Source organism: Gasterosteus aculeatus, chromosome 4 (assembly GCF_964276395.1).
Source record: "Gasterosteus aculeatus chromosome 4, fGasAcu3.hap1.1, whole genome shotgun sequence".
Classification (NCBI taxonomy): Eukaryota; Metazoa; Chordata; class Actinopteri; order Perciformes; family Gasterosteidae; genus Gasterosteus; species Gasterosteus aculeatus.
This window is the reverse complement of record NC_135691.1, coordinates 14,456,494-14,471,124: the sequence shown is the minus strand read 5'-3', so window position 1 is coordinate 14,471,124 and position 14,631 is coordinate 14,456,494. Positions and strand designations below refer to the sequence as shown.

General features: G+C 46.6%; 1 protein-coding gene across 10 annotated transcripts in view; it reads right to left on the bottom strand.

The window, feature by feature from the left end:
- Positions 1-14,631, bottom strand: part of ablim3 (actin binding LIM protein family, member 3) — a 36,305-nt gene that overhangs the window by 4,098 nt on the left and 17,576 nt on the right. For 2 of the 10 annotated variants that reach the window (XM_040173929.2, XM_078102350.1), the window contains 12 exons: positions 11,249-11,364; positions 8,948-9,074; positions 8,755-8,848; positions 6,579-6,666; positions 6,419-6,477; positions 6,237-6,308; positions 4,546-4,707; positions 3,569-3,598; positions 3,304-3,430; positions 2,439-2,534; positions 2,146-2,196; positions 41-157 (listed from right to left, as the gene is read on the bottom strand). In XM_040173929.2, the coding sequence (XP_040029863.2) occupies positions 41-157; positions 2,146-2,196; positions 2,439-2,534; positions 3,304-3,430; positions 3,569-3,598; positions 4,546-4,707; positions 6,237-6,308; positions 6,419-6,477; positions 6,579-6,666; positions 8,755-8,848; positions 8,948-9,074; positions 11,249-11,364 (1,139 nt within the window). Of the gene's footprint in view, positions 1-40; positions 176-2,145; positions 2,197-2,438; positions 2,535-3,303; positions 3,431-3,568; positions 3,599-4,545; positions 4,708-6,236; positions 6,309-6,418; positions 6,478-6,578; positions 6,667-8,754; positions 8,849-8,947; positions 9,075-11,248; positions 11,365-14,631 lie in introns of all 10 variants that reach the window. The other 8 variants (XM_078102352.1, XM_078102351.1, XM_040173927.2 and 5 more) reach the window with 7 other exon arrangements.

Below are 14,631 nucleotides of genomic sequence, written 5' to 3'. Positions count from 1 at the left end.
CTTGCCCATTTGAACTCCGTGAAATGACACAGTTTCGTACCCCTGGGGGAGCTGGTGTAAGGGCAGTAGTCCGACTCTGACTGGGCGTATGGCTCGGGGGAGTAGGTGGACAGCCTGGAGGACCTGACGATGTCCTCGCTGGTCCTGCTTTTGGTGGCTGTGTCCAGATAATTGTCTGTGAAGACGTGTGTAGGTTAGGAAGGGAAATACAATCCTTGTGTCGTCAAGAAATAGTTAAACGAGTTAAACGTCTCTTGCCTCCAGCTTAAAATGATAAACAGACATGAGAGTGGTGTCTCGTTCTGACAAGAATGTGAATACACTATTTCCCAAAATGTTAAACTATGCTTTAAAGGTGAAAAAAAAAACGTGTAAATGAAAAGCACAATGATTTACAGCCAGAGTACATTCCCGCTTCATATTCACAGTCATCGTATCCTTCATCGCTGCCAGAGGATCCATATCCATATCTCAGCCAACAGCGTGAGTGAATTCAGTTACAGCTCAGCCTGCGGCACACAGTCGCTTCCCGAGTGGCGTAAGGCGATGATATCGATGCCACTCTGCGACTAAACCGCCGTCAACGGAAGTCAATGGATGCGACAGTGTAACATAGATCGCTCTTCACTCAGTTTGCCATTAGCCACGCCGGCCCGGATCCATTGAATTCCTATACACGTGAAGCGCGACGCTGATGTCAGACGTCGTTGTTTTTGAGACACGCGCGTTCAGCTCGACGACAAACGCGCACGCACACTCACAGATTGACTCTTCTTTCAGAATGGCTGTACAGAAGTGACGTGGAGGGACAAATACACAAAGAGAGAAACATACCCGCACAAATGAGAGACATATGCAAGGCTTATCTACAACGGCGAGAGGTACTTACAGTGGCAAGGTCACCGGGGAAAGTGACGCAGAGAGGGTGGAGGGATGTGAATAAAAGTGATAGAATGCAATAAAAAAAAAGAAGTGAAAGGAAAAGGGAAACATTATTGGAGCGTCCACAATTGGACACGGGACAAAGTGAGAGCTTTGCTGGCAACATTGGCAAATGCGATCTGATGTTTTTTATTAAAATCGGCGGCAAACTGGTTAACTGAGTAGTACATAACAGGCCTTTGATGCACACAACTGTTGAAGCTATGGATATTTGTCAATCCTGATAAGTGCTGAAAGAAGACAGCGTAGCTGTTAGGGAAGACATTGAGTGGGAAAGGGATCAATGCGACTGATGATTTTCCGTATTGTGGGAACTTAATGGCCTGCGATGTACTCATTTTTACCGAGACACATATATGCGTTAAAGTGTCTATTCACGGGTCAACACAGTTCACTTACTACCCAACGAATACCACCACACACAGCACAGTAGAACATGCAGGGCGACGAAGATGAACTATCCTCCAGCTGAGAAGCCTTTTCCACTGTGAGGCGTCAAAAATGGCTGAAGAGCAAATCTGTTTAATGACTCGCAATAAATCCCCCAAAAATAGCATCTTGAGTTAACCGCGTTGCCGTGTTCCTTGATTGAACGACAACGCAGATCCACATAATTAAGAAAACCAGAGTCCTGTCTCACACACTCGCTGTGTTTTCTCAACCAAACAAAACAGCTGTCCCTGCATTCAAACCGCCCCGACGACGGCTCCCCTTGAATCACACACTGACCGCCAGTTATCTAGGCCTGACCGGGACTCCACGGCTGTAATACATTTTGGTCCCCACCATGTGCTTTGTTTCGTTGTTCTGTTCTATTCTGGTGACTTGTGTGTCCACAGAGTCCCATGTTCTCAACACTTGTCGCGCCTCAGCAACCTTCCCTTCATTCGGGGTCCATTCCAGCCCCAGAAGTCGTTCTGCGGGAGCTGCACATGAAGCGTTGCTCCTCTGCATTCAGCCAATTACAAATGCAAAATGAGTCTCACTGCGTGCCATTCAAGTCAAATGCTCTTTGCTTTGTGCATTTTCAAGCACAGAATCAATCTTTTCGTTATTGGTGGCTTCATTCTCGATGCATCAATATTAATCGCTCATTAATAACGCCAACGGGTCGGTAAAGACGTCCACATGGAGTACTGAAACACAGTGGGACTACACCGACAGGAGGACAGGCAGGCTGAGGCGTTGCTAACTGCACTGTACCCGTTCTCGTATAGATGGGAGGCTTCTTGTAGATATTGGGTTCCTCTGTGGCTGAGGAGAGAAAGAGGAGACGGAGAGGTGAAGGAGGCAAGGATCTGAGTTGCACGTACGAGGGGATGGCGGTTTAGAAATTAGTTCAAAATAGAACTCAGTCACATTTTCCACAAAGTCTGCTTTTCCCAAACTTGAAAGTAAGGATTTGCCCGAGTGAATAATGGCTGATGACATCTTCGGCATGGAGTAGATCATCCATGAGATCGTGCGTGGTGCAATGAGCAGATGGGGAATCCTACCTGGCACATGAAAATGTTTAGGGGGCTGGATTGTGGTGGGCGTGCTTGACCGCCCCTCTTGGCCGTAACAAGGTGAACTCCTGCCGCTCTCAGAGCCTGCAGCCAGCCACAGCCAATCAGAGCAAAGGAAACATGAGAGTGAAGGAAGGCCTGAGCGCTAGTCTCATCCATGCGGATACAAAGCAAACCGCATTCATCCAAATTACAGAGTGACACTGGATAACTGTTCCACTTGTGCAATGACAAAGTAATTGCAGTGTCAGTGCACATGTGTAAGAGTTGAATGAAATGTTGAGCCAAGGAGAAACTGCAGCGTATGGGATATTATTTTGTAGTGAAGGGAATGAGATTTTACCTTAAGGCGGTAAATCTTTTAATCTTTTGTCACCACAGAAATACCATGGTGGCTTATTTGTTAATATATATGAGCGGCAATGACGTACCATTAGAAACGACAGGAAATTAAGAATAATTCAACTATAATAAGATCGATTAATTGGTGATAAGATTGATAACACGCAGGTCGGTACGCTGAACAAGACGTTTACCAGAAGTTGGTTGTAATAACTAAGCATAAAAAACGGAAACTGGGAGATAATTAAACTTTCCGTTTTAGGTGTTTCTGTGTGTTAAATTCTTGGCGCTCTTTATGCAACGCTAAGCTAAGCTCAGCTATTTGACGGCTGTATCTACACACAGGAACATACACATTCAATAGTGGTATCAATCCTCTAATCTCAACACCAACAATTAAGAAAACAATTTCCCAAAACTAAATGTATTGAGTACTGCTCGAAAAAACAAGACAACATACTGATATCAAACTCTGAGGCAGGGAAATTATAGGCAGACGACTATGACTCACCAGGGTAAGCGTAATGCTGCGGGGAGCGAGGCATGATGGGTGACATGCCTTGACGACTGTATGTCGGCGAGTCAATATAACCTGGACTGGAGCACCGCCTCTGCTTTATATCCAGGCTGTCGTAGTCCTAAAAAGAGAGAGAGGAGAGGAGGCGGATAAGCAAAAAAGAGCCAGTGGGCGATGAGGAGTCCAATAACTTAACAGACAAGTTCAAATGAGACTCGTTTAAAGTGGTCTTAGGTGCTCTGCAGGGGGGAATGCTTACCTGAGGATAGGGAGAGAGTGTCCCGAGTGACTGGAGCATCAGTGGAGAGAGAGAGAGCGAGAGAGAGAGAGAGAGAGAGAGAGAGAGGGGGAGGAGGGAGCGTTTACAATGCAGCAACGTGGTGAAACCAAAAACAATATGTCAGTTATCGTGTATTTACAGGATCACAAGAGCAGACTAGACGGTCCTTTTAGATTCAAATTCCTTCATGGGATAAAGTCTGACTATAAGCAACATCACGTTTATTTGTTATATTGTATATTTGCTATTAATACAATGTCAGTTCAAGGAATAGTTTGGCATTTTGGAAGTCTGTGCTTATTATTCCTGCAAACTTATATGAGAAGATGGATACAGCTTTTATGTCTGTCTAAAGCTCACAAATTAACTATTCATGCAGTATCTCTTTTGTTTTATTCATGCACAAACAGAAATGTAAAATGTCAAGTTGTGGTTTGTTTTGACAAATTTCTGGTTTGGTCCTTTAGCTTTAAACATGCTTTTAGGTAGAAATTTGGAGTAACGCTATCCAACTCCTCCTCCTCGTGCCTGCAGCTGTTATGCTTAGCTATGTGCATGTTTTCTCTAACTCGCCACTTGGCAAGTATATTTTTCAAAATGTGGAAAGACATTTACCAGAAACTGATATGTTGTAAAATAAATCTCTAAATTCAGGAAAATACAACTAAAAATATCCCAGGCTTATTTTACTGAGTCTAACTTCAGTGAATTTTCCAGAATTTAAAACATTATGTTTGATAAAAAATAAATAACTTCATAATAACAATTTTTTAATCATATGTTTAGCATATTTAAAAACAAATCCAGTGAATCATATATATATATAAAAAAGACAAGAAAAAGTAAGTAACATTAACACTTTAAGCTCAAAAATCCTAAACGAAGTGTTTCTCCTGAAAACTGACCGACGTTGAGACCAAAGTCTCTTAAATTTGGCAAGTGTGTGGCAGCAGTACCTCCCCATAGGTGTAAGATTCTAGCCTGTCATCAGAGGTGTATCTCTGGTACGGCTGGTATGAGGAGGATATGAGGTCTGGCTGTTGGACCTCATATATGGCCTTGACCTTTGGCAGGGCGGCTAGGTCCTTATAATCTAGGAACTGATTCTCCACTCTGGCCTGGAGAGAGGACACACACATACACCCACCAAAGTACAGGGACACATCAACCACACAGACAACGCACGTAACAGAGTGGGATGGAAGCTGCACCAGCGAGTCTCTCATGCAGAGGTGGGAGGGGTGAAAAAGAGCCGACAAAGCACACGCAAGCTCACGCATGAACACACATGTGTGTGTGTGTGTGCGCTCATCAAAAGTACACATGTACAACTGCAGAACATGACGGAAGTGTAAGCTGTTGACCATCAGGAGCTCAGCATGCGTAAGAAAGAGAGAAGAAATGGCAAGGACAGCTAGTGAGAGAGAGAGAGAGAAGGGGGGGGGAGACAGTATGGAGGACCAGCGTGCTTACACCACACTTCTCCCCCATCCATCAACTTAAACAGAAAGGTCATTGATTATGAGACGGGGCTGAGAGCGGCGACTCTTGCTTGCATGCAGACACCCTTTGACATGCGAATACATATGGCCGACTCTGCAAAGCACAGAGTGACAACCTTCACATAAACGTGGTAGGACTGATTGAAACCCATTATCATTTAGTTAAAAACTGGGATAAATTTGCTTGAAATAGGAAGTCATTGTCACCTTTAACCGTTTCTTTCTAATGGAATCCCACTTTAATGTGGCTTGACTTTCGGCCTACAAGTGCAAGAATTCCTGCTTTGTAACCTCGAGAGTCCTTTCTCATGCTACTGGCTCTGTGGGGTACGTAGGTACGTCCAGCAGTACTGCGAGCTAAAATGTCAACAGTGTTAATATGACCGGATGGAGGCTCCAGATGGATATTCCATGTATTTCCCAAATGTGATACATCCTTGAATATCTCCAACATTTCATGGCGATTCATTTAAATGACTTTTTTTTAATATGAGCTCTTTATCAACATCCTTCAGAATCTGCACAACTGTCAGGATATCAGGAAAGGTGACAGGAAACATTATCTTTGGCCCACGAAAAAATGGGCCGAAATCCATCTGGATTGACATGTTTCACTTTGATGTTTGATAAATGACCTGATGCCACTCATTGAAAACTCAAGGATGTTACATCATATGTCATTTAGCTAATGCTTTTATCCAAAGCGACTTTCCCAGCAGTGTGCCGCCTCCGGTAAGGGCACCTGGGGAGCAGTTAGGAGTTTGGGCGTCTTGCTCAGGGACACATGGGACATCCTCTGGGGACCACGAATGACTACGGAACATTTCATGCCTTCATCCTTTGACACTTGAACAAAGCGGCTGATCCCCCGCAGCCACAAGGCAGAATTCTTTTTAGTTTCCATCCAAACTCATCCCAGTTTAAATCCACAATCATAATTGTCTCACTGTGTTTTAGCTGCTGCCACATGACGAGGACACAGACGAGCTGACAGCCCGAGTGAGTGAGCCGCCTCTCAGATCGACACTTAACCGCTCAAGGCTGTGGCCGTAGTGCTTGTGTTTCTGGCGTGTAAGTTGCGTTTTTAGGATAAGCTTGGGGGCAGCTGGAAGTGTCTTGGAGCTGCAAAGTTACAGGCTACTCACGCATATAACCCTACTGGGAGAGCCTATGGAGGAGCCCGGTGGGGAGAGGGAAGCCTCCGACAGACGTCTGTGCTGTGGGGTGCAAACAAACAGAGAGAGACAGAGAAGAAAAGGAGAGGGTGAGGAACAGACCGTTTTTTTCATCTTTTCTTTTCCATTTTCCATTTCAAACTCTCTCTCACCCTGAGTCTCCTCTCCGTCCTCGCTGCCTGCTTGCATAGCGGGTGCCACACCTCACATCCTGGAGAAGAGGGAGAGAAGAAGATGAGACAGAGTGGCGCTGGGTGCTCCTGCATGCCACGCAGAGTGCTTTCTGTGTGTGTGCAGTGTGTCAAGTTTCACCCGTCAGGTACATTTCCTCTCCCTCTTTGAACATCATGCTGCAGCGGGAGCATCGAGCGCAGGTCGGATGGTAGTGTTTGCCACCCGCCTGTGGGGAGGAGAGCGAAGTAGAAGAAGAAGAAGAGTGAATGGACATTCATAATCATCATCAAGAGTTCCACAGCTGCGGGTTGATCTACAAATGAGCAGGTCATTACTTGTAATTACATTACAACCAAATGTTGTCACTCGTACATCGCCTGACCACCAATGTATCACCATCATAACGTGCTGAGGCGTCGTTACACGGCCTGCAGGTCATCATCAGCATATGGATCGCATGATAGCCACCACCCATTATCCTCCATAGCATAATTAGAACAAAAATACAGAGACAAAGCGAGGTAGGTGGTCATGCGAGTGAAGGACACGAGAGTGAGATGGACGTCCTTGGGCGTGCAAAGCGTCCCGCGGGATAACGTGTGAACAGGCTGAGCGGACACGTGAAATGGTGCAGTGTAATGTCAGCGCGCCGCCCGTTTCACCGTCCCGCCGTTCCTCACATGTGAGTCTGCGGTGGGGCCGACGACTGAGGTGTGGCCCCCCCGTCACCTCCCCTCCGACACTCCATTAAGAGGATTTCTATTTATAGCATGTGGCCGGAGTCGAAGAGGCCTGAGCGCTTTCATCCGGACAAACCTAGCGCGTGTGTGTGTGCGCGCGTGTGTGTGCGCGTGTGTGTGTGCGGTAGAGTGATGTGTAATTTTCTGCTGCATCGACTGTTCCCCTCTTTTCATTAAACTGATAGTATCTAAGAGGCATTTTAACCAATCCATGCGCTCTTTGTCTGTCTCAGGTTACTCTGAAAGGAAAGCCAGCCCACGATGCAGCATCTAAGCCCCATGCTTCCCAAGTAACCGGCCGCGGACCGTATCCGTTTAAAAAAAACTACTGTTTCCATTCCTAACGAGGCCCCATTCTCTCTGGTGGCATTTATAGGCCTGTATATTTATTGGCAAACAAAAACCGAGGGAGGGAGGAAAAGGAGAGATGCAAAACTAAAGAAAGGAGGTTTTATGTTCCTCTTTCTTCTGTTGGCGTTCTTTATTTCTCCATCTGTTCTAAGCTACTCATTAAAACTAACAACGACTGGCTACGGGAAGTTAACTGAAGAGGGGCTCTGTGGAACAAGCCTGATTTTTTGTAGATAAGAACTAAAGATTGTAGAAAACATTGCCAATGCGCGTGACCTTTTTCTTCCTCTAACCTCTTTGTCCCGCAACATGCTTGGGAAATATAACAGGTTAATATACCCTCATTTTCCTTTAACTTCTTGACACATGACATTTTTGTTTTAACTATGGCAAACTTCAAATCAGGTGCTGCAATACCAGCACACCCAGGTGGAGAATGTCTGTTATCCAGATCCTAGATGAAATCTGTATGTTTGCGGTGTTATTTTTTGGATCTGCGATTTTGTGAGTCAAATCAATTCTTAAAATGCGAAAATTTGACGGGTGAACGAAATGAATGTCATGCGTGCAAACATGGCAGAAATGATCAGGGAGAGAAAGACACACACAGAAAGAAGAGAGAGACTCACAGATAAAGGCTGACATGTCCCCGTGTCTATAAATAGCCCAGAGAGGCTGACAGGCAGGAACAAAACACTTTACACCAGCCCGACTGACACGCAAAAGAGCACAGGGACAACAACGCCCAGTGTGTGTGTGTCTGATACAACGACATTTTGCTCCCTTTCCTTTGGTCCCGATGGACAGGAGAACCCTCCAGACAAACTTGAATTGGCATGTGCACGTGAAGACTTCTTTCCCCTTCACCTCTGTCTCGCGCTGTTTCTCCTCGGCTCTGCTCTCGCCCGTGTTGACTCATGCTGATTTAATCCAGCTTTTGCCACTTGTTATCCCAAAAGCCAATGCGTAGAAGTGGATGCGCGCTGATATTTGACACGCTGACGCACCGCAGAGTTGTTTTGGTTGAGTAGAGCAGCAGATGATTTTTTTATCAGTCGCTCACTCCCTAAAGCCCGGCCGGAGCTTAAACGGAGACGGGGATGAAACACAACTGCTCGACCGATAACGCTTGATTACGCTCCCAAATTTGGATTTGTGTGCCACTGCCGGATTCTGCCAGGCTTAAAAAAAACTCTCTTTGAAAAATCTGGCCCGGTTCTCACCTCCAGAACCCTTCCACTGATGTATCTGCTGCAGGTCTCGCACTTTACCCCGTACTGGGCGTGGTAATCAGCCTCGCAGTACGGCACACCGTCCCTGCAGCGCGGAGGGAATGCAACCAAAAAACAAAATGCAAAGCTTAGTGATGAAGACCCAGCGTGTCTGCCGGCGCAGAGCTTCTCTGTGCACACTCACTTGCTGATGTACTCTCCCGTCAGGACCATGTTGCAGGTCTGACACCTGAAGCAGCTGACGTGCCACTGTTTCTCCAAAGCCAGGAGGGACTGGCCCTGCTTGATCTCGGCCCTACACCCGGCGCAGTCTGCGGAACGTGAGCGTGTGAAAAGAAGAGGAGGGAATAGGAGTATGGGGGGGAAAAGAAGAAAAAGAAATAAGGTGGCGAGAGAGTTAGTCAAGGCTTAATTGTACATCTTTAAACACCCATTGTGCCCATGAGGGAGATTTTCTACCCATTTAGCACACCTTCTTAATCAATACCCCTACTAATGCGGCATATCAAGAGCCGTGAGGCTCGTTCTCTCAACTGTAACCACTGTTAAACGTGATTGAACGCAGGCAGGAAGCAGGAATAACTGAAATAGCCCCGGGGCCAAACCCCCCCCCCCAGCCTACTGCCCCCTGAGAGAAGCCGGTGTATTGAGTTAAGTTTCTGCAGTCCGAATAAATCTCAACTGTCATTTGGTGGTGATAGTGCTGAGTCGATACAGGGGAGGGTGTGCACAGTCACTGTAGTGTCATCCAACGCTTTCCTTTCTACAGCTAACACATTTATTGAAGGTTTAAAATGCAGGTACCAGAGGTTGATGTGGCGAATTGTTGGAGAGCAATTCACTGAGTGAAAAAGAAGATTTTTTTCAAAATCAGAAAACCACATTTCGGACATTTCACCATGTTGTCCCGGGCAGGTTATGGGCTGCTTTGGAGGGGGATGAGGCAGAAAGTGGGTTTGTCACTTGTTTCAATAGCAGCGTTTTTAGGACTATAACGCACAATGTTTTATGATTCAATCTCACATTCCACAAGGGAGTCAGTAGGATAAAGTAGTAAGCAAGGGTGGTCCAGGAGTGGAGCACATACACTGATCGAAAATATGAAATAACTCAACCAGTTTGCCTTCCTGATCGTAAACATGGCGTGAATTATTGTGACGGAAGTTTAGACTTCATCTGCTTTTAGCTCCCAGTCTGTAAACAGCTATTAAACATTTTAGGTGGCACGTTTCCTCTCCTTTTCCTATTCTACTGAAATACTCCACACCCTTGAATTCCCTCTCAGTACATGTCATTGGTCTGTGGCAGTGATATTTACTGTGGCACAAAGACAGGTGGAATTTTCTTTTTCCTCGGGCTACATATTTATTTGGTGGAACCAAATAAACTTAGAAGCACAGACCATGGCTACGATGAGCAACCCAACCATATTTCCATATATATTTCCATAGTTAAAAAGCATAATGTTGAGTTATAACTGACCAATATGACCTGACGAGAGGTCCGAAGGGATACGAAGAAAAGTCTCCTTTATTGATCCTCGTGGGGAAATCATTCTCTGCATTTAACCCGTCCCACACAGGGCGAGCAACTAGGGAGCAGTTAAGAGGTTGAGTGTCTTGCTCAGGGAAACTTCATCACGGGACACGGAGCAGCTGGAGGCCATCATCTGTATGTTCACGCCGCAGCAGCCCGGAGTCGTTTTCAGGTGATTTCATTGAGGAAGTTAAGGACGGTGAACGGCTGTGCGTAACAGCCCTGACGCGACAATTCTCGGGGGCCATAAAGTCTGTCCAACAATCGAGGGTCAGATTTAGTTGAACAAGGTAGATAAACACGCCACTGAGCACCTCCCTCTCCATGCTTGCAACTGGCCTGAATTTAGCTTCCTGAGCAATTTTCTCCAGAAAGAATCATTTAGTAATGCCATTTTTTTTAACCTCAGTGCATTACTTTTAGCGTGGACACAAGACGGAGTGACGAACAGGTACCTGGGGAGCGGTTTGGATTTCATTGCCCTGAATGGAGTGACCCGAGGAGGACAGTTATTCGCTGCCTCTCCACCATCTGTTATCCCTGCGCAGCCGCTGAGCGGAAGCCCGCTGAACAAATGACTCACTATCGACCAACATCGCTCTGATGTGGCATCGCAATTGATGCACTCCTCCCACACGTACCTGTGTGGCGACACACGGGAAACTCTGCATAAAATATGCACTTATGCTCACGTAGGAATGTGTGCCAGGTGTACAGTGACCAACTTTAAATCCTCTACTATCTGCAAGTCCAGCGGTGACACTAATGAACGAATGATGCGTCTGTTTGTGTGTTGCATAACCCTCAGCCGGACGCGGCAGGTCGGGCCGTTGATTTGACAGACAGTTGATTAGCTAAATGGGCTAAGTGGGTCTTGTGGACACATTGCATTAGACCACACGTTGGCGCCCGTTGGGCCTAAAGGGGCAGGACAGAGCGCTCGACTCACGGCTGGGCCCGTGGATCTTGATGGGCTCATTTGGCTTGACGAGTGTGCGGGAGCACTGCTGGCACACGCAGTCCTTCCCGCTGAACGTCACTCTGTCTCCGATGGGGAAGGCCTTACTGAGGAGGACAAGAAAATGGAGAGAGAGAATTAGAAAAACAAGCACATAATGGGAGATTTAAAAAAAGGCCTGCCGTGATTCTGTGTTTTACATCGCACCAAAAGTGCACGCGGGGAGAAATGTGCTACTGACACAAGCTAAATACAGTCCGACGTCCGCCGCGAACCTGACAACACATTTCCAAACAGCCAAGGCGACGGGTTAATAGGACGTCGATTGTTGCATGAGCACCTGGCTGCTCTGTGATTAAAGAGGCGATAATGGGACGCTGCCACGGGCTTCTAAAGGGGGAGAACGTGTCTCTCTGTGGGGATGAAGACATATGAGGGGGTTCTGTGTGCTGATCTCAACCGCCTCTTTCCCTCTCACACCGTCCGTCCAGATCGCTCCGTTTCTCTCCCTCCCCAACACAGCTGGTGCCACCGGGTCACAGTTTACTTTGAGATTAGGAGGGAGGAAGACACGCGCGTGCAAACAAGCGACGGCAAAGCAGCGGCTGTGAAATTAAATTTACCACATCGCGATGAACCCGCTTTGTTTCTTTCCACTTCTGTAGCATTTTTGTGTAGACAGATTGATTTCTTCAGGACCGGGGGGGGGCTAAAAGGCTTAGGGAAGGCTGTTTAAAAGACATTGACGGCAATAATCCTTTTACTCCCTCCGCCGAAGCCCGGAGCCGGGGCCAAGACCCACAGAGAGGCTGGAGTCTGCAGCAGAGCTCACAGTCTAGTACTTCCACGTACCCACTCAGGGATGAGCATGTATGAAAGCTCGTGCAACACGCACGCACTGCTGCCGAGGTTTGCGAGCCCCAGAAAGTCTGTTTCTAGGGAGCTAATTTACAATCGGGGCTGTCTAAAGGTTTGCAAGACGTGTGCGTGAGAGTGTGAAGGGCACTGGCACGCGTACAGTATTCAAGGTTTGCTCATTCGTGCTTTTATATTATTCCAAGCAGGGCAACATCCATGCATAAAACAAAAAGGACCGAAACGTGTGATTCAACAAGGGTTCCGGGGCCTCATTTATAAAACCTTGCGTAGGATTTGCTCCAGAAGTGGCGTCCGGATGAAACGTAGGACGTGCGTACGCACAGAAATATTCAGACTTATACAACCGTGCGCACGCACGTCCTACGCAGTTTTCCTTTAATAAATCACAATCACTTCTAAATGCAGCGCAGTTTTTGCGCCTTCATGTCACGCCCATAGTTGCCCTTATATAGTCTGTGGAACGCCCACAAATGAATATTCATCGATTGCGAAATCATGGCAAACACTGAGAGGAAAATGAAGAAACGTAACTTCACTGGCCGAAATAAAGAAAAAATGGTCTGACATCAAAGTGGATGCAAAAAAGCGTTTAGCGCGCCATCGCCAAGGTGTGTCTGCCACAGGTGGGGGAAAGGGGACATCGGACCTGTCCCCTCTTGATGAGAGACTGGCGGCAATGATTGGGGATCGGGGACAGGTTTTGGGCCAACACAGCCATCGGCGTCAGGAGGGGTCGAAGCGCATTTGGAAGCTGTGCCACATTATGTAGCACAGCACATGCCAGCACGATTTTGAACACCTTTTCAGGAGTAGACAATAACCTCCCTCCAGTGCAGTTGAGGCAGCGCCATCTGCCCTTAAACAGGCCGATGGTGCGCTGCACTACAGCGCGAATCCTTCCATGTGCCACATCTTCTAAGAGCGCAAGATCAGCCATCAGCATCATGGCATTTTATTACCGTCTATTTGATTGCATCTGACAAGCAACAGCGGTGTTATGAGGATAAATTGCAGAACATATTTCACTTTTCTCTTTCTTTTGGAATTTGTGTTTCTGTTTGTTTTACGCTGCAGATTGATCAATCCTGTGTTCGTGTTATTTATGAGAGGCAGTATTCGCAAAACAGTCTAGTTTTGCACACTTTCACACACGTTTGCGTGTTTCTTGCATTTGCCGACGGTTCTCATTTCACCCGTTTTTGTGCGTACGTTTTTTTTCGTCAAGTTTGCTTTTTATAAATACCCATTATTGCGTAGAGCGGTCTACACCTTCTTTTGTGCGTACGCAACGTTTATAAATGAGGCCCCTGGTGAGTAAAAATCTATGAAAACTGTTGAAGGGTATAGTTCACTAAGGGTCCATTTTCATTTCACCCTCCAGTTGATTCCAAGATTAACCATCTGTTAGTAAACCCAGACCATTTTTAAATATTTATTTCACCAACTGGCCCCTACGGAGAAGTCTGTATTTGAGAAGTGAAGCCTGTTTTCTAGGTTTGTGCCTGTGTCCACTTTCTAGTCTGACAGGATAAGCTGTACATGTGTGAGCTTCCACATTAGAAAATCCCAGACTATGATCAAAGGAATTCAACGACTGCACAGAAGAGAATGTTCCTCTTTAGTCGACCTTGTCCGTGTGTGTTGCTCTCGCTGCCTAAAAACGCTCCAGCGTTGTCAGCCTCAAAGCTGTTCTCATAGCTTTAAAAATTTACTGCTTACATATTTAATGCATGTTTTTTCTTACTCCCCGTCTTTTTCCTAAACTGGCTACAGAAGTGAAGCTATTTCTGGCTTCAGCAATGTGCCCTCTGGCTTTGATCACCGCCGCTTGATTACCAAACGCCAGCACGGGATAGAGAAAGAGCCGAGGCCGGGGTGACAATGAGGAAAGGGAGCGATGACGACATAGAGACAGACGACGGGATAAGGGCAGTGAGGGGAGAGAGGTAGGGGGGGGAGTTGAAGGTAAAAGAATGAATTGTGAGCAATGTGACAGAAGGCAGACGGAGCAGGAAAGAAGAGATTCACCCTTTGGCTTCTTGCTGTCTCTTCCGGTTTGCTCCTCACACACTGACACACACACACACAGATGGCGCCGTCACTTGACAGGACGGCTGCTCCACTGACTGTCTCTGTCTTGTTGGTATCAGTTCAGAATTTTTTTTTTGCCCTGGGCATGACCGCTTGTTTCAGCCGATGTTACGCAACAACTGGCCAGCACTCCTCTCCTGGAGGGAGGCAAAGGAAGATCACTCTCACGTAAGCCTTCTAACTAAGCAAAATAGAGAACAAGAAACCGTTTTTACTTTTTAAGAATGGGTCGCGTAAGAGAAGGGAGAGGAAGCGTGAAATGAAAAAAAAAGAAGGTTGCATTGTTCCGGAGGAGCTTAACACAAACATTGATGAAGGTCAAATGAGAGATGGCCTACTTCTTCTTGATAAGGCACCAGGTCAGCTCTCTTTTTGGAATCGTTTTTTCGACGAGCGCTTGAGCG